The 26,544-nt window shown below is 38.4% G+C and overlaps 1 protein-coding gene across 3 annotated transcripts; it reads right to left on the reverse strand.

Annotated features, from left to right (window-relative positions):
- Positions 1–26,544, reverse strand: LOC113543001 (E3 ubiquitin-protein ligase TRIM63-like). Of its 3 annotated transcripts, XR_008300671.1 has the most exons (11): positions 26,192–26,543; positions 21,066–21,238; positions 16,273–16,456; positions 9,117–9,212; positions 6,183–6,328; positions 6,017–6,104; positions 5,780–5,802; positions 5,582–5,706; positions 4,583–4,926; positions 3,746–4,173; positions 266–397 (listed from the first exon to the last, which is right to left on the reverse strand). XR_008300671.1 is itself a non-coding variant. In XM_026940903.3 (10 exons), exons 1-10 carry the CDS (start codon positions 26,309–26,311, stop codon positions 210–212), a joined length of 1,323 nt encoding a protein of 440 aa, XP_026796704.1. In that variant the 5' UTR covers positions 26,312–26,544; the 3' UTR covers positions 1–209. The 3 variants fall into 3 exon arrangements, 2 of the variants coding, with proteins under 2 accessions (XP_026796704.1, XP_026796703.3); XM_026940903.3 differs by lacking the exon at positions 3,746–4,173 and having other exon boundaries at positions 1–397; positions 4,747–4,926; positions 26,192–26,544; XM_026940902.3 differs by lacking the exon at positions 3,746–4,173 and having other exon boundaries at positions 1–397; positions 26,192–26,542.

Raw genomic sequence — 26,544 nt, forward strand, 5'->3', positions numbered from 1 at the left:
TATATTCATATTCTTTTATTTAACACTCACCCCTTACTGAGCAGTTATCACATTTAATTACTGTGAATTTTACATCTTTGGAATTATTCTGTGTTGACCAATACATTGTCCCACTGCTGGAGTCTAAAATGGAGTCTGGAGTCAGAATAAATTTTATCTTAATGAAATATCTGCTTTACATATATGCCATGTCCATGTAAACTGTCCCTTTAGAAAAAACACAAAAAGTCACAAAGGAACTTGGCATGTTGTCTCTGCTGAATAGCTGGTAAACAAACATAATATGGGAGAAACTTTAAGTTTACTTGGGTGTATTGAGCCAGGAAAAGGAGAAAACATGGCGTGGAAGACCATCTGAGCTTTGAGGGGTAATTGCTGCACTGGGGTTGGTGGACCCCTGAGAGAGAGAGAGAGAGAGAGAGAGAGAGAGAGACGGAGTTGAGAAGATGAAGCATACAAAATAGGTATGTAGCTAGTATATATTTATATCTAGTATAAAATTCCTTTAAAAATTTTTCAGTAATAACATAAAAAGTTAGGGGAGTATTTATTTTATAATATATATATATATATATATATATATATAAACTTTTCTTAACTTAGAAAAGTTAGCTCTTAACTTTTCCATATTTGACTAAACAAATAAACATGCTTGTTGTAATCAGTTTTTGTTTTTGTCTCAATAAAATCATTATTCGTCAATTTCTCTAGCCCTCTCAGTCATGCTGAATTCTGCAGAAAAGCTACATAGCATTAATACTATTAACGGACTATGAGGACCATTTGGCACTACGGCCAGCCTTTTGTAAAGTAGAGGAACATACTCTCTTTGGTTTAGATAAGTGATGTGCACTTAAAATAATTATATAATATTACATATTAATAGTAATATTTGCACTGATAAATGTATACAGGATGCATAGGCCTACTGTTTTCATAAAAAAAAAATTCAATAAGAACATCTGTCTATTGACATGCTGGATCATAAACATATATTTATATTGCGATGTAGACAATATACAGTGAGAGTAAAAAGTATTTGATCCCTTGCTGATTTTGTTGGTTTGCCCACTAATAAAGACATGATCATTCTATACTTTTAATGGTAGATGTATTCTAACATGGAGAGACAGAATATCAAAATGAAAATCCAGAAAATAACTTTAAAGAATATATATTAATTGATTTGTATTTCATTGAGGGAAATAAGTATTTGATCCCCTAGTATGCATTAGGAGTTCTGGCTTTCACAGACCAGTTAGACACTCCCAATCAACTTGTTACCTGAATTGAAGACACCTGTTCTAACTAATCACCTGTATGAAAGACACCTGTTCACAGAATCAGACAATCAGACAGATTCCAAACTCTCCAACATGGGTAAGACCAAAGAACTCTCTCAGGACCTCAGAGACAGGATTGTTGACCTGTACAAATCTGGAATGGGCTACAAAAACATTAGCAAGATGCTGGGTATTAAAGTAACAACCATTGGTGCAATTGTGAGAAAATTTAAGAAGTATAACATGACCATCAATAGACCTCGGTCTGGTGCTCCACAGAAGATTTCACCTCGTGGGGTGGCAATGATCATGAGAACTGTGAGAAATCGGCCTGCAACCACACAGCGGGAGTTAGTGAATGACCTCAAGGCAGCTGGGACCACAGTCACCAGGAAAACAATTGGCAACACTTTGCGCCGCAATGGATTAAAATCCTGCAGTGCCCGAAAGGTACCCCTGCTTAAGAAGGCACATGTGCAGGCCCGCCTAAAGTATGCCAATGATCACCTCAAAGATGTACAAAGTGATTGGGAGAAGGTTCTGTGGTCAGACGAGACCAAAATTGAACTATTTGGCCTAAACTCTACTCGTCATGTGTGGAGGAAGAAAAATGCTGCCTATGACCCCAGGAACACTGTGCCCACCGTCAAGCATGGAGGTGGAAGCATTATGTTTTGGGGGTGTTTCTCTGCCAAGGGCACAGGGCTACTTCACCGCATCAGTGGGAAGATGGATGGAGCCATGTACCGTGCAGTCCTGAGGGACAACCTCCTCCCCTCTGCCAGGAAGTTGAAAATGGGCCGTGGTTGGGTCTTCCAACATGACAACGACCCGAAGCATACAGCAAAGGCAACAAAGGAGTGGCTCAAGAAGAACCACATTAAGGTCATGGAGTGGCCCAGCCAGTCTCCGGACCTCAATCCAATCGAAAATCTATGGAGGGAGCTGAAGGTCCGAGTTGCCAAGCGACAGCCCACCAACCTTAATGATTTAGAGAGGATCTGCAAAGAAGAGTGGGCCAAAATTCCCCCTGATATGTGTGCTAACCTTGTGGTTAACTACAACAAACGTCTGTCCGCTGTGCTTGCAAACAAAGGATGTGCCACCAAGTATTAAGTGCTTTTGGCTAGAGGGATCAAATACTTATTTCCCTCAATGAAATACAAATCAATTAAAATATATTCTTTAAAGTTATTTTCTGGATTTTCGTTTTGATATTCTGTCTCTCCATGTTAGAATACATCTACCATTAAAAGTATAGAATGATCATGTCTTTATTAGTGGGCAAACCAACAAAATCAGCAAGGGATCAAATACTTTTTACTCTCACTGTACAGTTATAACTATATATATTTATTTCATATAATTATTATTTCCTGTTTGGCCCTTCATAATATTATATATATATATAATATATATATATATATATATATATATATATATAGTCAGATCCATAAGTATTTGGACAGTGACACAATTTTTCATAATTTTGCCTCTGTACACCACCACAATGATGCAATCAAGATGTGAAGACTTTCAGCTGTAATTCAGAGGGTTTAACAAAAATATTGCATTAACCATTACGAATTACAGTCATTTTTTACACAGTACCTCCATTTTCACAGACTCAAAAGTAACTGGACAGACCAACATAATTATTAATATAGCTGACAAAGTGACAGACAAAATGGCCTACTGGGGAAAAATTTATGTCTCTGGTTTCTGTAGGACCTAAGGAATCGAAAGAGGTGAGATTCATGCCCAATGGATGAAATTCAGGAAAGCTATAAGCATGTATATTTACAATGGCACATATAAACTTTCATCACAGTATATCAAAGAGTTGCACAGATACAGCCACAGATCCTTGTGTTTCTCTGAAAAACTACATTATATAAAACAATTAACACGCATGTAAAACGTGACAGCACCACCTGGTGACCAATTTTCTTTTTTTTTATTCTCAAATTTTGCACAAACCTCTCAACCCAAAAGGCAAATATGTCCAAAGTGTTTTGTTTTGATCAGCCTCTCGTAACCCTGTCTAAAAACTGCTGAAATGTGATTGGCCATGTTTTTAAGATGAAGTGTCCGCATGGACAATGATGGACAAGGACATAGATGCTGCATGCCAATTTTTATGGTTGATTGTTATGACATGTACTAAGTCTGGTCTGAATACCCTAAAGCATTACGGAGATATAGCCACACGTTCATTTTGCCATTGTCGAATTCATGTTATTCGATAACAATTTGACTAATCAACTTGAATTTGAAGGAGTTTGAAAAAGTAGGTTTCAAAGCATTTCAAAATGACGGTCAGCAAGTTTGGCCGACCACGACATAATTGGTATCATGACCCAAGGAATCTATCATTTTTTAAAATTCCGTTACAATTTTGACTACAATCCCACATACACAATGACACATACTGATTTTCATAACGACACATTATGACCTACCTCCTCAAGAGTGCTCTTGTCTTGGCTAGAAGTTTGAGGGGTTTTTCTTCACCAAGTAAAGAATTCTGTGATCATCTACTTTAGTTGTCTTCTGTGGTCTTCCAGGCTTTTCAGTGCTGCTGAGCTCACCAGTGTATTCCTTCTTTTTAAGAATGTACCAAATTGTTGATTTGGCAGTCCTAAAGTTTCTGCTATCTCTCTGATAGGTCTGTTTTGTTTTTTCAGTCTAATGATGGCCTCCTACACTTGCATTGACACCTCTGTGGACCACATAGTGAGAGTTACCATGAACAGCTACCAAATGCAAACTCAATACTTGGAATCAACTCCAGACCTTTTATGTCCTTCATTTGACATGAAATAAGGAGGAACAGGCCACAGCTGGCCATGAAACTGCTTATCATTCAGTTGTCCAATTACTTCTGAACCTGTGAAAATGGAGGGCCTGTGTAAAAAATGGCTGTAATTCCTAAACAGTTAATGCTGAAATGCTGAAATATTTTTTGTTAAACCCCTTGCATTAAAGCTAAAAGTCTACACTTCAAATCATATCTTGATTGCATCAATTCAGATCCACTGTGGTGGTACACAGAGGCAAAACTACGAAAATTGTGTCACTATCCAAATACATTTGTACCTGTCTGTATAAATATACAGTCAGGTCCGGAGGTATTTGGACAATGACAGAGTTTTTGTGATTTTGCCTTTATACACCACCACAATGGATTTGAAATAAAGCTATCTGTCTGACTGGTGATCAGTTTAATTGGTGTTCTGAAAATTCAACTGAAAACGGTGCAGGAGAATCAAGTGTTGTGTAGTGTTGTATTGGTTTACCTCTGTGGCTGTATTTTCTGGTGCGCTGGGGGCTGTGCTTGGAGTAGGTGTAACTGAGGATGTATTCTGTGATATACTGGTGGTGGTTGTTTGGGCAGGAGTGGAAGTGGTTGGTGGTGTGTTTTGTGCTGAACTGGAGTCCAGTGTTTGGGCAGAGCTTGGACCTGTAATCAGTTGAGATGCGCTGTCCACAACTGGTAGGGAGTCTGGAGTCAGGATAGGGCTTTGCTTGACAGGGGAGGTCTTTAATCCGGACTCCTGAGTCCGGCCACTGACACGTGCATCATTAACCACTTCATCTTCATGATCCTCCTCATCATGATTATCACCAGCTTCATCATCATCTGCAGACCACAAAGTGTTACATCTAAATATAACCAAAATTCAACACACATTAGGGCTTTTCACACTGCACTTAACTTCGGGTTAACTTCATGGTTCTAAACCCTGCTATGAACCCTGGGTAGAGGAATGTTTCACACTTGTAATTTAGAAGCGGGGTTAGCACTGCTTTTTTACCCAGGGCTATGAAACCCTGCTCTGAAGCAGAATTAGCACCGCTTTTGCTGTCATTTAAACCGGTCGTGCACGGTATTAATAACTTTTTCACAAACATCATCACTGTCATTTTTGGTCATTTTGTAGAAATGTATTAAATTTAATTCTGATTATTTGCTATAAAACATGATATTGGTTGCCGCGAGGCATTGCTTTAAAATCCTAGTTTAGAAGTGCTCTACAATGATTCTAAATTATTATGATGATAAATTATTAACTGAAAAATAATTATTCAGGGAAGACAGTAAATATCTAGAAGTAATAATTACTTCTAGTCAGTAATAATTATCTAGAAGACAGTGATACCATCATCAAAAATCTGATAAAGGTATCCAGAAATTCTCCAGGTATCCAACAAACTTTTATTTTTGCACTTTACCTAATGTAAAGTGGATTACCTTTTTTACAGTTTCACAGACTTGTAAACTCACACATAGTTACCTCTGGTAAAGTCAATGTTAAGGATGGCTCTCCTCTCATGCTCAAAACTGACAGTAAAATGATCCATATTTTCATAGCCACGCTCCAGCTTCTCCAAGTAAGATGTGTTCCTGCCCTCTGCTAACCTGAGAGTAACAGAAACATTGTAAAGGAGTGAAATTATGTAAAACTATGTTAAATCCTTTTGTGTTTACTCACTTCTGTAGTAGAGGCTTTGCATTCTGTTAGAAAGGGCAAGAGAGACAGATAGCATTTAGGTCAATATGGAGTTTTATTCTGGAAGTTTAGAGAACATTATGCAACTGCAGTTGAAAGAGTAAAAGCTCCAGCTCCAGAGGTAAAATAATGGGTTAGGTTTAGTTTTTAGCTTTTTTTAACTATAGTAATGAATAGTAGTAAATCGAAAACCACATTTTACAAGAGTGTTTCTGTGACCTGCAGGAAGATGGCCATCTCTGGCTCCTCCATGGTTTGGATTCCTGTCTCTACCAGCTTTGCACTCTTGTCCAGGTGCTCTGTGTACCTGTGCAAATAAGGGTGCCAATAATTCTGAAGCTGATTGACTGTGCGCGCGTGTGTGTGTGTGTGTGTGTGTGTGTACCTGTGCTGTAGGCCTTTAATGTAATCGAGTTTCTCCTGCTGTTCAGAGCTGATTTTCAGTGTCAGCTCTCCTTTCCTATCTTCCAGCAATGCATACAGGTGATCAAATGATTCGCACACATGCGATTTCTGCTTGCGCCCATTCTCCTGTGAACACGATAGACAGAAATGTCACACAAGTATTGGAATGGCAAGGCCAATTCATTTGTTTGTGCTATACACCAAAGACATTTGGGTTTTGAGATCAAAAGATGGATATGAGATTTTATGGATATGAGAGTTTATGATTTCAGCTTTTATTTATTTATTTATTTATTGATTTATTTATTTATGTATGTTTTATTTTTGGTATTTACATCTAGATGTGTTAAACAACATAAAACATAGAACCTTTTATATCAGACCACCCATTTTTTAGGTGAGCAAAATATAGGAACAGATAAGTCTTGAAGTAAATTAAAATAAATAACACTTAATATTTGGTATAATATCCCTTGCTTTGACAACACCAAATTGTTGGCTTCTTCTTTTGTGATGCTTTTCCAGGCTTTTACCGCAGCGTCTTTCAGTTCTTGTTTGTTTCAGGGGGGTTCCTCCCTTCAGTCTCCTCTTCAGGAGGTGAAATGGATGCTCAGTTGGGTTAAGGTCTGGTGATTGACTTGGCCAGTCTAAAACCTTCCACTTTTTCCCCCTTATAAAGGCCTTTGTTGATATGCAGTATGTTTTGGATCATTGTCTTGCTCCTTCTGATTAATTTAGATGCATTTCTCTGTAAATTGGCAGACAAAATGCTCCTGTAAACATCTGAATTCATTCTGCTACTACCATCATGAGTTACACCATCAATAAAGATTATTAAGCCCATTCCAGAAGCAGCCCAAGCCATGACACCATGCTTGACTGATGAACTTCTATGGATTGGACCATGAGCAGATTGATTCTTTCTCCACACTTTGGCCTTTCCATCACTTTGGTAGAGGTTAATCTTGGTTTCAGAACTTTTCTGACTCATCTCTGTATTTCTTTGCAAATTCTTATCTGGCCTTCTGATTCTTACTGCTCATGAGTGGTTTGCATCTTGTGGTATGGCCTCTATATTTCTGAACTTGAAGTCTTCTTCGAATAGTGGATTGTGATAACTTCACCCCTGCCCTGTGAGGGTTGTTGGTGATGTCACTAACTGTTGTTTTTATTTTTCTTCACAGCTCTCACAATCAACTGCTGGTGTTTTCCTTGGTTTACCTGTTCCATGTCTGGTTGTTAGTATACCAGTGGTTTCTTTTCTTTTTTTTCTTGATTTTCCCTCTTTTCACAGCTTCAAAATGGCTTGCTTTTCTCCCAGAGACAGCTCTCTGGTCTTCATGTTGGTTTATCCTTCTTAACAACAAATGCAGTCTTCACAGGTGAAACCTAGGGCTCAAACCAAGAGTAGACATTCAGAGCTATTAATTCTTTAAACAATCAGTTTAACAGGGCACACCTAGGCAGCAATAAACACGTATCAGTCACATGTACCAATATTTTTGATCACTTGAAAAAATGGGTGGGTTCAAACAAAAGGTGCCATGTTCTAATTTGTTTAACACATCTAGATGTAACTATGAGGAAATGAAAGCTGAAATTCTGATCTGTCATCTCATATTCATCTTTTGACCTCAAACCCAAATGTCTTCAATGTATAGCGAAAACAATAGAACTGGCTTTACTGTTCCAATACTTTCAGAGGGGACCGTAGCTGAATGAACACTCACAATTATACAGATTTTATTCTGTGAGGTGGAATTACTAGTTAGCGTTGCATTAAGAGTCAGACTAAGAACTAACTGATAATTGCATTGATGCTGCCAGTGCAGACAATAAGTTCATTATACTGTATTACCTAATCTTGATATGTCATACATTTTCAATATACAGTATATAATCTAGACAGAATTCAGTCAGGGACGATTTATGTAAATATACAAAAAATAAAGAATTATATTAAATAGAGACTCTGCCTCTCACAAATTTAAGGAAATGTAAGCAACAATGACCCGAAAAAGGTCTGGCCCATCTATTAAGCCATTTAGGCAACTACCTAGGGCCCTGGCATATGGTATAATATTGTTAATTATTCTATTTTAATGACCATTTATTGCTATGTCCACCCTGAGTATTGAAAATGATCACGTATAAGAATAACTAATAAAAACAAAGATGAAGCAGAGATTTGGGGCTTAATAGTTTTGCCAGTCATTGGAGTATAGAGGAGGGTAGACATTTTCGACACTGACCAATGTATCTAAGACATAAGCTTAAACATTACCCCTGCAACAAGAGGTACAAGAAGAAGAAGAAGCAAGAGTGAAGACTATGCTAAACTTCTCAATATTTCTTGTGTTATTTCTATTGCTATCTAGTTAGGTTGCTGGTTTTATGATTTCTTCTAGGATGCCGCACCAACAACACCACCAGTCAATTCTGATTTCATATATTTTTGCTTGAAGATAAGTGATTTACTGTGTTGATTAACTCAAACACTTAATGACAGTAAAAGTTACAAAGCTAGAGTGAAGTTATTTTTGTGGATTCCACAGCTAGTTACATGCAAATTAAGCTGTTAGCTTACATTATGGTTTAACCTGCTAATTGATACCATGAAGCTTGGAAGTTGATAATTATTTTCAGCTTAGACTATTACTGGTCATTTATGCATACATGGAATTGCTAGTGTACTCTTCTAGGGGAACATTATGTTTGCATGGTTTATATAAAATATTTAATGTTAACCTTAACTGAAGAAAGGAATAAACTATTTCTCATTTTCCACTGATACGCATGTTTTTCTGCTGGGAAAGGTTTTGCTAGGGTCCTACACAACCATGGACCATATCTAATATGATATGTCTTAAATATATTTGTGAAGATTGTAAAACAGAGGCAGACAGACACACACCTCCACTGTTCTGCAGCTCTCCTCCAGCAGGCTGATGATGGCCTGAATTCTGTCATTGTTTCCCACTAGCATAGCAACACCCTCTGACAACTCTGTCTACAAAAACATTACACACATTACATACATACAAAAAAGAGAAAGAAATTCAATTCAATTCTCATTTAATTCTCACATGGCCAAAGTGTTTCTCTTACAGAAGAATACTGCTGATAGTGTAGCCTATCAGCTACTATAAGCAAAGCAGTGGTATGCAGACTACATGTAAGGTTGGGCAGAAGAAAATTTTTATTAATACATCCTTTTTCATTTTGAGTCCAAAATCTCAGTCTACTAACAGCCTGAGATACTGGCTACTATCCTTAGCAGACTAAGGATAAGACATTTGCTGAATATTAGCATGTGACCATATTGACAGCAGCCACAAATAAATCAGTGCGGAGTAACCTGCTTTGTTCATTTTATAGTCTATATTTTAATACATATATGATAGGTTAGACTGGGCCAAAAACTGCATTTACATATACATGTACACTTCGATCAGTACCAGTTACATTTTACTAACATACAATATTTATGTGTTGTACCATACTGCAATAATACATGCATTCAAAGCATACTTAAAACATGTAAAGCACAAACATGGTTTTTTCAGACTCAGTTGTCAGTAAAGTTCTCTCTTTACCAGGGCCAACTTTCTCAGCCTGTTAAGATAGATATATGAATTCATTCATTTTCAGTGGAAGATGAATAAATGAATGAATTCATGTTGCTTTGGCTGTTCTAATACTCAATTGTTGACTTTATTATATACAGGCTATATGGCTTGGTTGATGCCATACAAACTATTAATTAGTCAATGTTATTTATAATACTGCTTACAGAAAACTTTCCATTACATTCCATTAAAAACTGAATATTTGCATTAACTAATAAGGAGACGGTTGTGAGCAAGCCCATTGTGAACTGAAGAGACATAAATGTTTACCAGTACAACTAACCTAGCAGGGCATATCTAGGCAAGCTAGATACATTTGGTAACTGAAAATTGTAACATGTACATTGAATGGAGTGAGCAGTATTTTGCTGCAAATGGGATTGAACAAGTTAAATATATTCCAGTGCCACTGAGTACTATGGTAGGCAAGACATATAGTCTTTTGCATAGTTTGACAGTACCCACTAAACCTCCAACTAAATCTTACAATGATATCATGAAGATTGTGGAGGAGAATTTGTCGCCCATGCCACTGCTAATTGCTGTACATTTTAGATTTCACAAGCGCAACCAAAATGATGGCGAGATAATAGCGGCATACTGTATGTGGCTGAGCTCAAAATACTGTCTGAATACTGGCAAATTGGCACTGGCTTAGATCACGCACTATGCAATCATTTAGTCTGCAGAATCCAATGATTCAGCTGTTCGGACATCTAGTTCATTCCACCACCTAGGTGCCAGAAGAGAAAAGAGCCTTGATGCATGCCTTCCTTGTACCCTGAGAGATGGTGGGTCCAGTCGAGCAGTGCTAGAGGATCGGAGGGAGCATGGTGCAGTGCAGGGTGTGATAAGTGCTTTAAGGTAGGGGGGTGCTGGTGGAAGCCAGTAGAAGGAGTGTAGTAATGGGGTGCTGTGGGAGAACTTCGGAAGGTTGAAAACAAGTCTTGCAGCTGCATTCTAGATCAGTTGCAGAGGTTGAATGGTGCTCAGAGGCAGGTGTGACAGGAGCAAGTTGCAGTAGTCCAGTCTCGAAATGACAAGGGACTGAACAAACACCTGAGTGGCCTCTGTGGATAGAAAGGCACAAATCCTTCTGATGTTGTAAAGGAGAAATCGGCATGAGTATGTCAGTTTAGTATGTGAGAGAAGAAGGGGAGATCTGAGAGTTGTCCAGGGAGATCAAAAGATCCTGACGTGGGGATGCATCACCTGGGATGAAAAGCAGTTCAGCTATGCTGGGATTAATTTTCAGATGTCTGCCAAACATGCATGTCTGAGGGAGGAAAAGAGAGGATAAGTTGAATGTCATCCGCATAGCAGTGGTATTTAAACCCATGTGAGAATATGACCTCACCAAGGGATCCAGTATAGGGGGAGAACAGAAGAGGACCAAGTACTGAGCCTTGTGGGACACTAGTGGAGAGTCTGTAGGGAGCAAATGTGGATCGCCTCCATGTCACCTGATATGACCGACCCTCCAGGTAGGAAGTATGCAATACTGCAGAACAGGAGAAATGTTACCGCTATGGCCATGATACACACCTGTTGTCTCAATCCTGATTCAAAATGTCTAGGAACTGTGGGAAGACATATCCAAAGAGTATGTCACAGTAGTAAGATCAAGAGCATAGCTAAAAGAAAACATAATGACAACAAAGCTATTCACAACGTAGCTGAAACATCCAACAGTGACACTGAAGGGGAGGACGCACTGGCTAGTCTACAAATATGCAACATACGTAGAGATGACAGAAAAATGATTTGGCTCACCCCAGAGACAAATGGTCAAACTGTCAAAATAGAACTGGATACAGGGTCTGCAGTCTTAGTTCTGCCACAACCACTGTATGAAAAAGTTTTCTATGGGGAAAAATTTAACCCAACATCATTACTCCTCAAAATCGACACAGATCATCACAGTAGGTGTCCTGCTGGTGAAATTGGAGCACAATGGCCAAAAAAAGTTTCTGGATTTGTACATTGTGGAAAAAGGGAGCGCACTGCTGTAGGGATGGGAGCGATTAAGGAAACTGAGGCTTAACTAGAGCACCATAAAAAGCTTGAATGTGCTCTCAAACACAACACCGGCTACAGAGGCGATCTTGAAGCAGATACTGAAGGAGGCTGAACTTGTTTAATCAATGAGGTTGGCACATTTAAAATACATCAAAAGGAAAATTCAGCTTAAGGAAGGCTCTGTTCCAAAGTCCCACAAAGCACGCCACTTCCCCTACACCATTAAGGCCTCTAATGGAAAAAGAATTCTTGACTGGAGGCTGATGGAGTCCTATCCAAGGTTGACTAGAGTTCTTGAGCAACTTCAGTTGTTCCTCTAGTCAAGAACATTGGCACAGACTCTAGGGTAATTTTGAAGACACCATAAATCCAGTGCTGCAAACTAAACAATACCTATTACAAAGAGCTACAGACATTTGAGAACCTGGCAGAGGGGCAGCATTTTTCAAAGGTGGACCTAGCAAAGGCATATCTCCAGATGGAATAAAGGAGGACTCCAAGGTGTTTTTGACAATAACCATGATCAGTGGTTGTACTGCTTGTATTGCTACAACAGACTTGTGTTTGGAGTTTGGAGTTTTTGCCCAACCTGGCAAATGCACTGCATCTACTCAATGAACTGCTTCAAGCTTGACATAAATGAGCATAAATTTTCAAGAAAGCAACAATGCTCGTAACCTCAGACACTGTCTTGACCCACAGTTTGGGAGAGGTTGGCCTGTGATGCTTCCCCTTACGGCACTGAGGCCATGATGCCTCACATTATAATGGGTGGCAGTGAGTGACCAACAGCATTTGCATCACGCTCATTAAGCAAAGCTGAGAAGACCTATATACAAATTGACAGAGATGCACTGAACCTAGTATGGGGTGTAAAAATGTTCAATCGGTATCTTTTTGCAGGAAATTCACACATTACTGACCATCAACTTCTGGTTTCCATCTACCATCCAAAAAAAGGAATCCCCACCATTGGCTGCTGTCAGGATGCAAAGCTGAGCTTTGTTCTTAGGAGACATGATATGATATTGAGCTCAAACCAACAATTATTCACGCAAATGGATTGGCTGCATTCATCATTTCCTCAATTCTGACCAGTCTCTCCACCCCTGCTGCTGAGAAGCACCCCCATATCATGATGCTGCCACCACCATACATCTCCGTAGGGATGGTATTAGCCAGTTGATGTGCAGTACCTGGTTTTTGCCAGACATAGGGCATGGTGTTCAGCCAAAAATTTTAATCAGACTAAAAAAAATCATTTTCATTTTGCTCTTAGAGTCTTATAAATGCCTGTCTTGTGCCTTTTTTTTTTTTTTTTTTTTTTAGATTTTTCCAAATTGTAGAATTTGAATTTTTTTAGACTTGTACAGAAGCAGAGTATTTACACCATAATAGTGGCAATAGTCAACGTGGTGAGGACTACAGTTTTTCTCAATTACATACACACTAAAACTGAAACAATCAACAAGATATCTATTTAATCTTCAGTTCTATTCTTAAAAGAATTACACAGTTTTCAGAACTACAAACACTGATTGTGTTTTCACTCTTGTAATAGATCAGTTGCACTATTTGAGCAGAACTTTACACACAGTATAGTTAACACACGTCATCACAACCTGAACTCAGTTAATAAACACAGCTCTCCAGGTATAAACACTAAGCAGCAAAATGGTTCACACAACAATCAGAATTTCAGGATCTATAAAAAGATGGATTCCTTTTCAAAAACTGACCAAAACCATGACAGCATGCTAAGAAGACATATCAGGGGCAGAAGAACAGCTATATCAAATGAATTTGGGCCACTGTGATTGACCATGTCCTTGTCCCTTGACTCATAATGAGAGAAACTGAGCAATGAATCCAACCCATCTTCTTCATAGTTGCTTCTATAGTTCATGCCTTCAGGCAACAGAACAGGTTATTTACTGAATTCTGCTGTTTGCAGGAAATGTACATCACTATATACAAATTTTCAGTTCTGGATAGTTGTACACAATTGTAACACAGTAGTGTTTTATTGTGTTCTAATTTATATATTATACTGTTCCTGTACTGTTGCTGTTTATACTGTATGTAATGGTCTCTAATACTGTAGTTCATTATACTACATGGAGAAACAGTAAGAGAACTATACATTTTTAACCTCAAGTGAATATATTTATTGTATCACATAATCTTACAGACCTGAATGATTTGTTGTACTAGTTTATTAAAAAAATAAATTAAAAAAAAGACTGACTAAAGCCCCTGATACAGTACCAGTACTCATCATTCTATATTTTCGCAGATTTGATTAGCAGCTTCATAATGAAGACAGACAACAACTGTCAGATGAACAGGATATTTTACTCAAATTTGAGTTAAATGAGCTACATAAATCTGAGCACTGCAAAAAGCACAAATTACCTAAACATTACCACTACTACTTAATGGTCACTAACACCTTTAAAATTTACTTTAAAGTAAATGCAGCCATATCAGTCTTCATAAAGACTAAACTAGCAGAACCCAAGATAACTAATAAACAATGTTGTGTTTGTGCACACTATACACCTGACTGAGAAACACAAAGAGGGTAAACCAAGAAAGCTTTACCAAAACACTTGATTTTTCAAAACACTTCTTAATATAATAGCCTTAGACCTTAAAGCTGACACAAATCATAACCATAACGCTCAAAATTAAATCAGTTTAAAATTATGTGAACATATATAAAAACCACGCCCCCACTCTCGTATGCCATTGGTTCAAGTAAACATTACTACTTTTTCTAGATTTGTGAGCATTAGCAAAATAATTTAACCCAGTAAAGTAAGTAAAATATACACTTTGGATCTTAGCCACATATTTACATGAATTAATTTAGTACAGATGTTAAAGCATTTAAGTAATTCTAATAATTTACTTTTTCGTGTAAAAATCACAGATTTGTTTTTGTCACATTTACTGAACCTCTGAATCATTTTTTTATGCATTCCCCATTGCCTTGGGAGGGTATACAGCTTGTGTGATGTGGATGAGGTCATGTGGCTCCCAGGCCACTGATGGACAGATTTTTTTTATACTGTATTCCCTTATTTTAAATTATTGAGTTGTATTTACATGTATATTTGTTATGCAATTGACTATACATTTTGTATAGTATAAATTCACAGAAAGAATAATGTGAAACTTGCAGCATTTAATATACCTGTATGATTCCACATTGTATTCTGAGGGCTGTAGTACAATGATGTTCAACACATCTATAGTTATCCTGATTAGCAAATCATTCATGATTCACTACAGTAACAGGTTTTTGGAGTAGTGTTCAGAATTTATCCTGCTAGTGTGCAGTGGATAGTGTGTGTTTTGGCTTGCTTGTGTGCCATCTGAGTGAAATGATTTGGGGTTTAATATAAGCTTATGGGATGAAAGTTTGGAGTTTGTGCAAATGAGTGAGGTGTTTTGGGTTTGTTTTAAAGGTTTTGAGAAAATAGGGCAATGTTTATTGGCATGTGTTGAAACAACTGAGAAAATGTAATAAAGCTTTTAGACTTTGAGAGTACCATTGTCTTTCAGAATATCTCTTCTGAAAGTCTCTCTGCGATAGAGTTATGTACGGTGTACTGAAGAGGTGCACAGTGTCTCTAGTTCTGTTCAAAAGGAAAATTCAGAGAGTGAGGAATCTTGTATCAGTGTTTGACTGTACCTCATCTTATTCATTACAGACTGTATAATTGTATGGAGACATATCTTTGTGTGAGTTTTCTTTTCATTACCATAACCAGGATTGCTTTTCTTTTCCCTCATTTATATCTTTTTTCTTCTCTATTTTGTGTGGGACCTATTTACACTTGTATTGTCAGCAGTCTGTACACTATATAAATTGTCTGCTTAGCTTTGATTAAAAATGCGTAGTATTTATGGGATCAGTGTTTATCCAATGATCAAAGGGTACTATCCATTTGGTGAGAGTGATCAAGTGACTGATTTTTTTTTGAATGCTTTGACAGATGTGGTTGGTGGTTTGTGCATTTTAGGTTATTGTGGTATATTAGTATACCTGGTATAGTCTTAGAGAAATGTTTTTACTGTGTTTGGAATTACATTTAAAGTATTTTGAACAATGTTAGTGTTTCAGGAAATGTATCTAAGCAACTGAGAAAAACTGTAACCGAGTATATCAGTAACATATTTATACAGCGAAGAAGGCAAACAGTTTCCATCATTTACATCTACTTTTCTGGCATGATGAGGAATGAAAATGAGTTGTGAATGTCTGTCCCACATTCATCTCCTCCTCAGACACCCAACTCTGCCCCTTTCAGCACACGAGCTCTTTAAGACATTAATTGTGCACGTCACTGCAAACAGTCAGTCCAGCAGAGGGCAGCACTGATGATACAGTGAACGCGGTTGAGGATGTCTTACCTTCTGGCTCTCGTAGACAGTACTGAGTGGTGCAACTTCACAGTTCTGATGAGCACCAAACACTTTGCACAGGGAGCAAGTGGGAACAGAACAGGACACACAATAGATATTAATCTTCTCATCCTCGTGTACCTCGCACGCCATTACAGCTGGTTTCTGCTGTGGCTCTTCTTTATTGTTTTTACTGAGAGAGAGAGAGAATATTACATTCACACACTATTTATTGAAACATTTATTGAAATATTTCTGATGATCATCACCGTACGTTTTGGGAAGAGGTTTTCATGAAAACCTCATGATTTGAAAGTGGTAAGTTTGTTTATTTACACCAGAGGTTCTTCACTCCAGTCTATTCTAGTGGACTGCAAAATATTAGATCCTTTACATCTAAAGCACTAATTGTTAATGAAACTATAACTGATCAGGGATTTAATGTACTTTATTCAACAGAAACTTGGATTCAACCAAATGAGTATAGCTTTAAATGAGGTTAGCTCTCTCAGATACAGCTATATACACCACCCTCATCTACCGAATCGTTTCCACTAATTAGTATTTACAGCCCACCAGGGCCTTATTCTGAATTTCTACAGGAAATTGCAGACTTCCTCTAGCATCTCTTTGTTTCACTAGAAAAAGCATTTGTGTAAATTCAGTTATTATTTTGTCTTGTGGACTATATGTAAACATCTGCTATATGAAACACCTTATTCAGGGCAGTACTAACTAAAATAAAACAAAATGCAATTTTTATGATCCCCCCCCCCCCCCCCCCCTTCTTTTTTTTTTTAAAACTTATTAACACTCTGCAGATTCTGCAAGGCATATGCAAACTTATGACCTCAACTGTATATACACTGATCAGCCATAACATTAAAACCACCTGCCTACTATTGTGTAGGTCCCCCTTGAGCAGAACACAGCTCTGACCCAATGAGGCATGGACTCCACAAGACTTCTGAAGGTGTGCTGTGGTATCTGGCACCAAGACGTTAGCAGCAGATCCTTTAGGTCCTGTAGTTGTGAGATGGGACCTCCATGGATTGGACTTGTTTGTCTAGCACCTCCCACAGATGCTCGATTGGGTTGAGATCACCTTGAACTGTTTGTCATGTTCCTCAAACAATTCCTGAACAATTGACTGAGGAGACAAGTTGCTCAAGTTTAGGAATAGGAATGTTGTCCCATTCTTGTCTAATACAGGCTTCTAGTTGCTCAACTGTCTTAGGTCTTCTTTGTCGCATCTTCCTCTTTATGATGCGCCAAATGTTTTCTATGGGTGAAAGATCTGGACTGCAGGCTGGCCATTTCAGTACCCGGATCCTTCTTCTACGCAGCCATGATGTTGTAATTGATGCAGTATGTGGTCTGGCATTGTCATGTTGGAAAATGCAAGGTCTTCCCTGAAAGAGACGACGTCTGGATGGGAGCATATGTTGTTCTAGAACTTGGATATACCTTTCAGCATTGATGGTGCCTTTCCAGATGTGTAAGCTGCCCATGCCACACGCACTCATGCAACCCCATACCATCAGAGATGCAGGCTTCTGAACTGAGCGCTGATAACAACTTGGGTTGTCCTTGTCCTCTTTAGTCCGGATGACATGGCGTCCCAGTTTTCCAAAAAGAACTTCAAATTTTGATTCATCTGACCACAGAACAGTTTTCCACTTTGCCACAGTCCATTTTAAATGAGCCTTGGCCCAGAGAAAACGCCTGCGCTTCTGGATCATGTTTAGATATGGCTTCTTTTTTGACCTATAGAGTTTTAGCCGGCAACGGCGAATGGCACGGTGGATTGTGTTCACCGACAATGTTTTCTGGAAGTATTCCTGAGCCCATGTTGTGATTTCCATTACAGTAGCATTCCTGTAAGTGATGCAGTGCCGTCTAAGGGCCCGAAGATCACGGGCATCCAGTATGGTTTTCCGGCCTTGACCCTTACGCACAGAGATTGTTCCAGATTCTCTGAATCTCTGGATGATATTATGCACTGTAGATGATGATAACTTCAAACTCCTTGCAATTTTTCTCTGAGAAACTCCTTTCTGATATTGCTCCACTATTTTTCGCCGCAGCATTGGGGGAATTGGTGATCCTCTGCCCATCTTAACTTCTGGGAGACACTGCCACTCTGAGAGGCTCTTTTTATACCCAATCATGTTGCCAATTGACCTAATAAGTTGCAAATTGCTCCTCCAGCTGTTCCTTATATGTACATTTAACTTTTCCGGCCTCTTATTGCTACCTGTCCCAACTTTTTTGGAATGTGTAGCTCTCATGAAATCCAAAATGAGCCAATATTTGGCATGACATTTCAAAATGTCTCACTTTTAACAGTTGATATGTTATCTATATTATATTGTGAATAAAATATAAGTTTATGAGATCTGTAAATTATTGCATTCCTTTTTTATTCACAATTTGTACAGTGTCCCAACTTTTTTGGAATCGGGTTTGTATATATATATATATATATATATATATATATATATATATATATATATATATATATATATATATATATATATATATATATGTATGAAGTGAAGTGAAGTGAAGTGTGGCCAAGTATGGTGACCCATACTAGGAATTTGTGCTCTGCATTTAACCCATCCAAGTGCACACACACAGTAGTGATCACACACACACACACACACACACCGTGAACACACACCCGGAGCAGTGGGCAGCCTTTTTTGCTGCGGCGCCCGGGGAGCAGTTGGGGGTTCGGTGCCTTGCTCAAGGGTCTCACCTCAGTCGTGGTATTGAGGGTGGGAGAGAGCGCTGGTCATTCACTCCCCCCACCTACAATCCCTGCCGGCCCAAAATGGCTATCTAATGGTTATCTAATGCAGGTTTTTGTGTCTAGAAGATGTGTTAAAAAGCTATTGCTGTCTCAGAAAAACATCAAAGACAGCATGAAGTTTTTGGCAAAATAGGGAAACTTTGATTCAGCGTGGTTCAGCAGAGTTGTGTGGAGTGATGAATCATGATTTGAGTTGCATGGTGATACTCCAGAGAGGTGTCTTCGAAGATCTGTTGAGAAATACAATAGTGAATGCACCTCAACCACAGTTAAACATGGAGGAAGAGGTGTCATGGTGTAGGGAGCCTTTTCAGCTGCTGGTACTGGTGAGCTGCTTCACTGTGAAAAGTCAATTAATGTTTTGGAATACAGGAGAACATTGCAGAAAAGCTTGAAAAGTTGTTTTCTACAGAGGAACAATCAGATGTTATTTTTCAACAAGACAATGCTCCTGCCCACACTGCAAAGACCACCAAAAAGTAGCTTGTGAACAAGTCCATCAGGCTCATGTTTTGGCCTGGTCAGAGTTCAGATTTGAACCCTGTAGAGAATATTTGGTCTCACATTAAACACAAACTAACCGGGAAACATTTTTCAACTACTCATCAACTGTTTGAAGCTATCAACAATGAATGGAACAACACTGACTCTTCTTTCTGTAAAAAGCTGTCTGTTTACCCACAAGGCTTAAACATTTAAAGAAATCAAAGGGAAAATTCCATACTAAGATACTTTTAATCTGTTTAATTCTTGCTAATTTCCTGACCAGTGATTTGTTGTTAAGACCATTAAAAGCTTAATATTTTTGCAATATTGGCTTGGCCCTTTTTTTGCCCAGGATCGTATACAGTCGGGTCCATAAGTATTTGGACAGTGACACAATTTTCGTAATTTTGCCACAGTACATCACCACAATGGATTTGAACTTATGCAATCAAGATGTGATCGACCTTCAAGGTAGACCTTCAGCTTTAATTCAAGGGGTTTAACAAAAATATTGCATTTAAACCTTTAGGAATTACAGCCATTCTCCCAGCCATTCTCCCTCCATTTTCACAGGCTCAAAAATAATTTGACAAACTAACATAATTATTAATATAAGGAATATTTTTAATACTTCGATGCAAATACTTTGCAGTCCATGACTGCTTGAAGTCTGAAACCCATGGACATCACCAAATCACCAAAGTTTCCTACCTTGAGATGCTCTGCCTGGCCTTTACAGCCTTCAGTTGCTGCTTGTTTGTGGGTCTTTCTGTCTTCACTTATGTCTTCAGTAAGTGAAAAGCATGCTCAGTTTGGGTTGAGGTCAGGTGACTGACTCTCCCATTTAAGAACTTTGACTCTGAGTAGAAAGTAAAGCTCTATATACTTCACAATTCACCCTGCTACTTCTATCAGCAGTCACATCATCAATAAAGACTAGTGACCCAGTTCCAATGGCAGCTATACATGCCCATATCATAACACTTCCTCCACCATGTATGACAGATGACGTAGTATGCTTTGGATCATGAACCCCTTCCTTTCCTTCTCCATACTCTTCTCTTCTCATCATTCTGGTACAAGTCAATCTTGCATCAGAGCTGGTCAGGCTTTTTTTTTTAGAGGATTTTTTGCAAAGTCTAATTTTTTGCCCTTTCTGTTCTTAAGTGTTACCAGTGGTTTGCATCTTGAGGTAAACCCTCTGTATTTACATTCATGAAGGCGTCTCTTGATTGTAGACTTTGACAATGATACACCTACCTCCTCCAGAGTGTTCTTGACTTGGTTAGATGTTGTGAAGGGGAATTAAAGCTGAAAGTCTACACTTCTATCACATCTTGATTGCTTCATTTCAAATCCTCTGTGGTATTGTACAGAGGCAAAATTAAGGAAAATTGCATCATTGTCCAAATAATTATGGACCTGAAATGTCTAGAAGTATCGCTGAACTGTGCTTTCTTTGGCTAGGTGGAGCTGGGTGTGTTATTGACAGAAGTACCTGATTGTCTCCTGTTTGAACATGTCGATTATGTTTTCCACTAGCAGGTTCCGTTGCAGTCCATAAACACCATGCCGATCTAGAACCACTTCGTGTCTGCAGGAGGGGCAGCGGAACCGGCCACCAGAACTAACTGTAGAACCCCCACGCGTTGGCAAATAGGGATTGGAGGCCTACACACACACACAGGTACACAAACACACACAAATAAATAGGGTAGTCTTCTGTAACTTAGGCATCAGTCTGTGCTGAAATCTGGCTTAATGAACACTTGTTTGATCATTTTTGTGAAATAATTCAAGTTTTCTGAATTTTCTTAAATGCTGCTTTCTGAAGAGTACATTACACTCCAAGAAATCCATTAACTTTAAAAGCTAAATGCCAAACAAAACATTAATTCATATTGAAAAAAAATCAGTGCTGTTTTAGAACACTAAAAGCAGTGTCTTGACTTTGAACATTTGGATTAAAATATTACTTGGGATATACAAGTGCAGCGGTCATTTCTGAATGCTCTTCCAATCAGTCCTAAAATGTTTCATTACCTCATGACATTGTGGAATCGATTATCAAGGTGATTCTCAGACTCCCTCGCAGTTAGGGTTGAAATAGAAAGCCAGTAAAAATGAAAAATAAACTTTATAATTGGGTTTCTAAGATGATAATAAAATTGTTGTATTGAAATTTTGTTACTTTGTTTCATTATTATTTTCACATACATCATCTGTGTAAATAATTGCTTTAATATCATGACCAGGTTTGCTGGTCTAGCTGTTTTGATCCTGGTTTAGCTGGTGGGCAACTGGCTAAATGGGTCAACAGTGGGTCAACAGGGGTCTTATTGGCCAGTTAGCATGGGTAGCCTTGACTAGCTGGCTGGTAAACAGAAGTTAGTTGATTTCCTAGCCTTGTTAGTTTTATAACCAAAAATCTCTGTAGTCTTCATAAAACACACACACACACATAAAACCCTCTTGTTCTAAGGCCGAAAAATATTACTCTCTGTTTCTCTTAACCCTATTCAAGGTTAAGATGTCTACCTGTAATCTGCTCTTTTGGAACCAACAAATCTGCAGGTCTAGAATTTCTCTAATTCAACTGGAAATGTAATATTGAGTTTAGGCTTTTTCAAGCCCCAGTTGAAAAAAACTGCTGTTGCTGGCACTGCAAACAACAGTGACATTAAATGAGTAGCCTGGAGCATGCTGACGTTTTATAGGCTAATAATTTGATAACAAGCAGTGCCTTGATCACATTTTTGTAAAATGGAGCTATTTGGTATTATATGTCATGAATCTACACAAAATAACCCATAATATTGAAGTGGGAGAATCAAGTTTGCGAAATAATTTACAAATAAAAAATGTCTTGCTGTGAAACCGCTAAATTAGTTCTAGTACAACTAGTTACCATCAAAAGTCAGATAATTTGAATGGTGCCAACCTGTGTCCAATTAAAATGTCACATAATAAATAAACCAAGGGAACCAAAGAGTTTGTGACCTGGTAAGGAGGCCATTAGTCAGAGTTTGGAGATATGTGGAAAACATTCTCTGGTATGATGAGGCCAAAAAAGCGATATGTTTGGGGGAAAAACCCAACAATGCTAAGAACAGCATCTCCACAGTGAAGCATGGTGGGGGGTAGCATCATATTCTGGTGATGCTTTTCATCAGCAGGGACCGGGAAACTGGTCTGGGTTGAGGGCAAGATGAATGGACCCAAATACAGGGCAATCCTAGGAGAAAACCTGGTCCAGTTTGCAAGAGACTTATGCAAGCAACAAATGTGTGATTACTTTTTTTTAAATTAACCTTTGTGTCACAATAAAAAAAACATTTGCACCTTCAAATGCAGACATATTGTATAAATCAAATGGGAAAAAATCCAAAATAAGTCCATTTTAAATACAGGATGTAACACTACAAAATATGGAAAAGTTCATGTGGGTAAATACTAGCAATGCAGTGTACTTTAGGCTAATAATTTGATAACATTAAGTAAGTTAAACTGAATCTATTGAAGGAAATATTTGCCTTTAATTATTTGCTTCTAACTATGTGCCTCTAATTCTATGACCATTTGTTAAAGTTTATGTTCATTCATGTATTCTATTTCATATATGTATGACTGGTTATGCCCTAGCTATTGCTGTATTTCTCAATTCTTGTGTTCTGGGAGGATGTGTCACTGTTACTGAACACATCAATGTCAGAGGTGACATTTATTCTCTGTACATAAACTGCCTTTTGAGAGCGAGCAGATGAAACCTTTCTGAAGTTGTGCTTGTATTGGTAAAAGGTGATCTGATCAATCTTCAAGCCCACAATAAACATCAGAGTCTTTGGATCAACACCGGTCTCCAGAACGCTGAGTCATTGTTGCTGAACAACTTGGTGCCATGATGACCCAGATGACTCACTAACACTTCTCTGGTGAGTTACACCATTATTTATGATTAAAGAGCACTTGGTGGGGGGCACGGTGGCTTAGTAGTTAGTATGTTTGCCTTGCACCTCTGGGGTTCTTGTCTTCTCAACTACGAGTTCCTTCCCAGTTTATGGAGTGATGTCAAATCAACATGGTTGCACATAGCATCAGAAGTAAACAAAGCAGCTTTCTTGCTTTTAAATGAGTTATGCTGTAAATACAAGTATTTGCTTTAGATCAATCAAGAACAATCAAGATGGCTATAAAAAGTCTACACACCCTGTTAAAATGGCAGCTTTTTGTGTTTAAAAAAATGAAACCAAGATAAATCATGTCAGAACTTTTTCCACCCTCAGAGTGAAAAAAAAAAAAAAAAACATATAAAAATTAAGTGAAAAACAACCAGAAACATTTTAGGGAAAAATAGGGGGGAAAAAAGTTGCTTAAGTGTGCACACCCTTTTATAATTGGGGATGTGGCTGTGCTCAGAATGAACCAATCACATTCAATCTCATGTTCAAAATTATCATACAGCTGTCATCAAGGAAATTGTTCTGATTAACCCCAAATAAAGACCAGCTGTTTCTATAAGATTTTCTCCTTGGTTTCATCTGACTCCTGAAGTCATGGTCTGCAAAAAGCTTACAAAGCATGTACAGTATCTCACTTGTTGAAAGGTATTGATCAGGAGAGGGGTAGAAAAGAATTCCCAGAACATCTCCAAACAATTTGAAATTTGACAATTTGAACCATTATACAGTGAGAAGGACTGTTTACAAATGGAGAGCCTTCAAGACAGTTGCCTGTCTTCCAGGAGTGGGTGTCCCAGCAAATTCAGTCCAAGGTCAGACCGTTTAATGCTCAGAGATATAAAGAAAATCCCAAGAGCTACATCATGTGACCTACAGACATTTGTAAGCACATTAAATGTTTATGTTCATCATTCACAATCAGAAAAAGACTGAACCAGTATGGCTTTCATGGAAGGGTGGCTAGGATAAAGGCCCTTCTCTCCAAAAAGAATATGGCAGCATGACTTAGGTTTGCAAAATTGCATCTGAACAAACCACAAAAGTTGTGGAACAATATCCATTGGATGGTGAGACCAAGGTGACCAAGGAGATATTTGGTCATCATATACAGCACCATGTTTGGTGAAAACCAAACACATCGTATCACCACAAACACCGATTAACCAACTGTAAAGAAAGGTGATAATTTGGGCTTGTTTTGCAGCTACAGGACCTCCACTTTACACCAGAATATTCTAGAGACAAATGTGAGGCCATCTGTCCAGCAGCTGAAGCTGGGCTGAAACTGGGTCATACAACAGGACAAAGATCCCAAGCACACCAGCAAATGGACATTTGAATGGCTTAAAAAGAAAAAAATTAAGGTGTTGGAAAGGCCAAGTCAAAGTCCAGACCTCAACTCCATTGAGATGCTGTGGCAAGAGAGCTGTGCAAAAACGAATGCCCTCAAACATCAATGAACTGTAGCAATGTTGTAAAGAAGAGCGGGTCAAAATTTCTCCAAAATGATGTGAGAGACTGATAAACTCCTACAGAAAACATTTACTTCAAGTTACTGTTGCTAAAGGTGGTTCTAAATGTTATAGGGGGTACTTATTTTTTTCCTGTCTAATTTCTAAAGGTTGACTTACTTTTTGGAAAAAATTAATACATATTGAAACCTGTTGTGTTTTTTGTTGTTGTTGTTGTCACCTGAGGTTATTTGCTTGTTTATAGAAGTTAGTGAGGAGCATACAGTTGTTATTTAGGCCCTGATAAGTAAAAACATAAACCTGAAGGAGGGTGTACTTTTTTCCTATAACTGTAGGTAGAGTTTGTAAAAGTTTAGTACACAAAGTTCCAGTGAAACACAATGTCTAGGAACAAAAGTCTTATGTACTGTGTATACTGTATGAACATACTAATACTCTCAGAACAGTCTCAGTTCTTCATAGCATGGATTTCAAGTATTGGAAACATTCATTTTGGGATTCTGGTCAAAGTCTCTGAGATTACATTTTTGCCCCATTCTGATGTTTAACACTTGACCTGTATCTGCATGATTTTATGCATTGTGCTGTTGCCACATTATTGGCTGCTTAGGTCATTTCATTAATAAGCAGTAACTAATAAAGTGTATAAGTAACAAAGTATAGGTTATTTAACATCAACACGTGTATCTAATTTGTATTTTCATGGGGCCCTAGGCAGTGGCCTACCTTTGCCTAGTGCAAAGACCACTGCCTCAACTTTGGATTTTCTTCTTTTCCTACTGCCTTCTCCATTTTACTTATGGACATGAAAATTAAGTTGATGAAAAACTGATATAACCAAAAAAATATTTTATTTGGCTTGTATAGAAAATGTAACTGCAAATTGCGTGATTTCATATTATAGGCTATTTTGACATGATCTTTGCCTAGTGATATGCGGAGGGAAATTACAAAAAGGGATTTCCATTTTTATTTTTAGCGGGATTTACTTCCCATATTGCCGGGAGCTGTGAGTTTTTTTTGCCCCAAAAGTCCTTGTGAACGCGGCCTTACAGAAGAATTTTTCCACAACAGCACAGTGGAATACCGCACCGTGTCAAAGGAATGTCTAGACAAACAATTTCAGCATGACGACATTAACCAGTGGCTTTGTAAACCACAAAACATCATGAAATAAGGGTTTGTCTCACTACCTGAAATATGTCATTGGCACATTTCCGGCAGAGGTTGTGTTGACAGGGTAAGATCACCACCGGCTTGGTGAACATCTCGAGGCAGATCGGACAGATTAGCTGCTTTTCCAGGCTGTCCATGGTGTCGCGGTTTCTGGAATGCGATTGTTCAAGAGACAGACTCGTGACTCACACCGAAAGAAATGCGCCCGAGTATCTTTTTTTGCTCTTTCACCGGCAACAACGACCTAGCTCTGGCAACGAAATAAAATGTGTTAATAGTGCCGTGTCACTGCGTGAGGAATGCGTCACCCATGCGCTGAAGTTTCTTCCTCCCCCTCCCGCGGTGCCGCGGTGCCACGGTGCGCACTCTG

Source organism: Pangasianodon hypophthalmus, chromosome 21 (genome assembly GCF_027358585.1).
Source record: "Pangasianodon hypophthalmus isolate fPanHyp1 chromosome 21, fPanHyp1.pri, whole genome shotgun sequence".
NCBI classification, from domain to species: domain Eukaryota; kingdom Metazoa; phylum Chordata; class Actinopteri; order Siluriformes; family Pangasiidae; genus Pangasianodon; species Pangasianodon hypophthalmus.

What these genes read in the sequence shown, in the direction of transcription:
- LOC113543001 (XM_026940902.3), bottom strand. Translation starts at nt 26,311, where the DNA reads ATGGACAGCCTGGAAAAGCAGCTAATCTGTCCGATCTGCCTCGAGATG. An exon ending in AGAGCTGCAGAACAGTGGAG is followed by an intron (nt 6,329 to 9,116) that starts GTGTGTGTCTGT and finishes TCGTGTTCACAG; the next exon opens with GAGAATGGGCGCAAGCAGAA. An exon ending in GCAAAGCCTCTACTACAGAA is followed by an intron (nt 5,707 to 5,779) that starts GTGAGTAAACAC and finishes TGTTACTCTCAG; the next exon opens with GTTAGCAGAGGGCAGGAACA.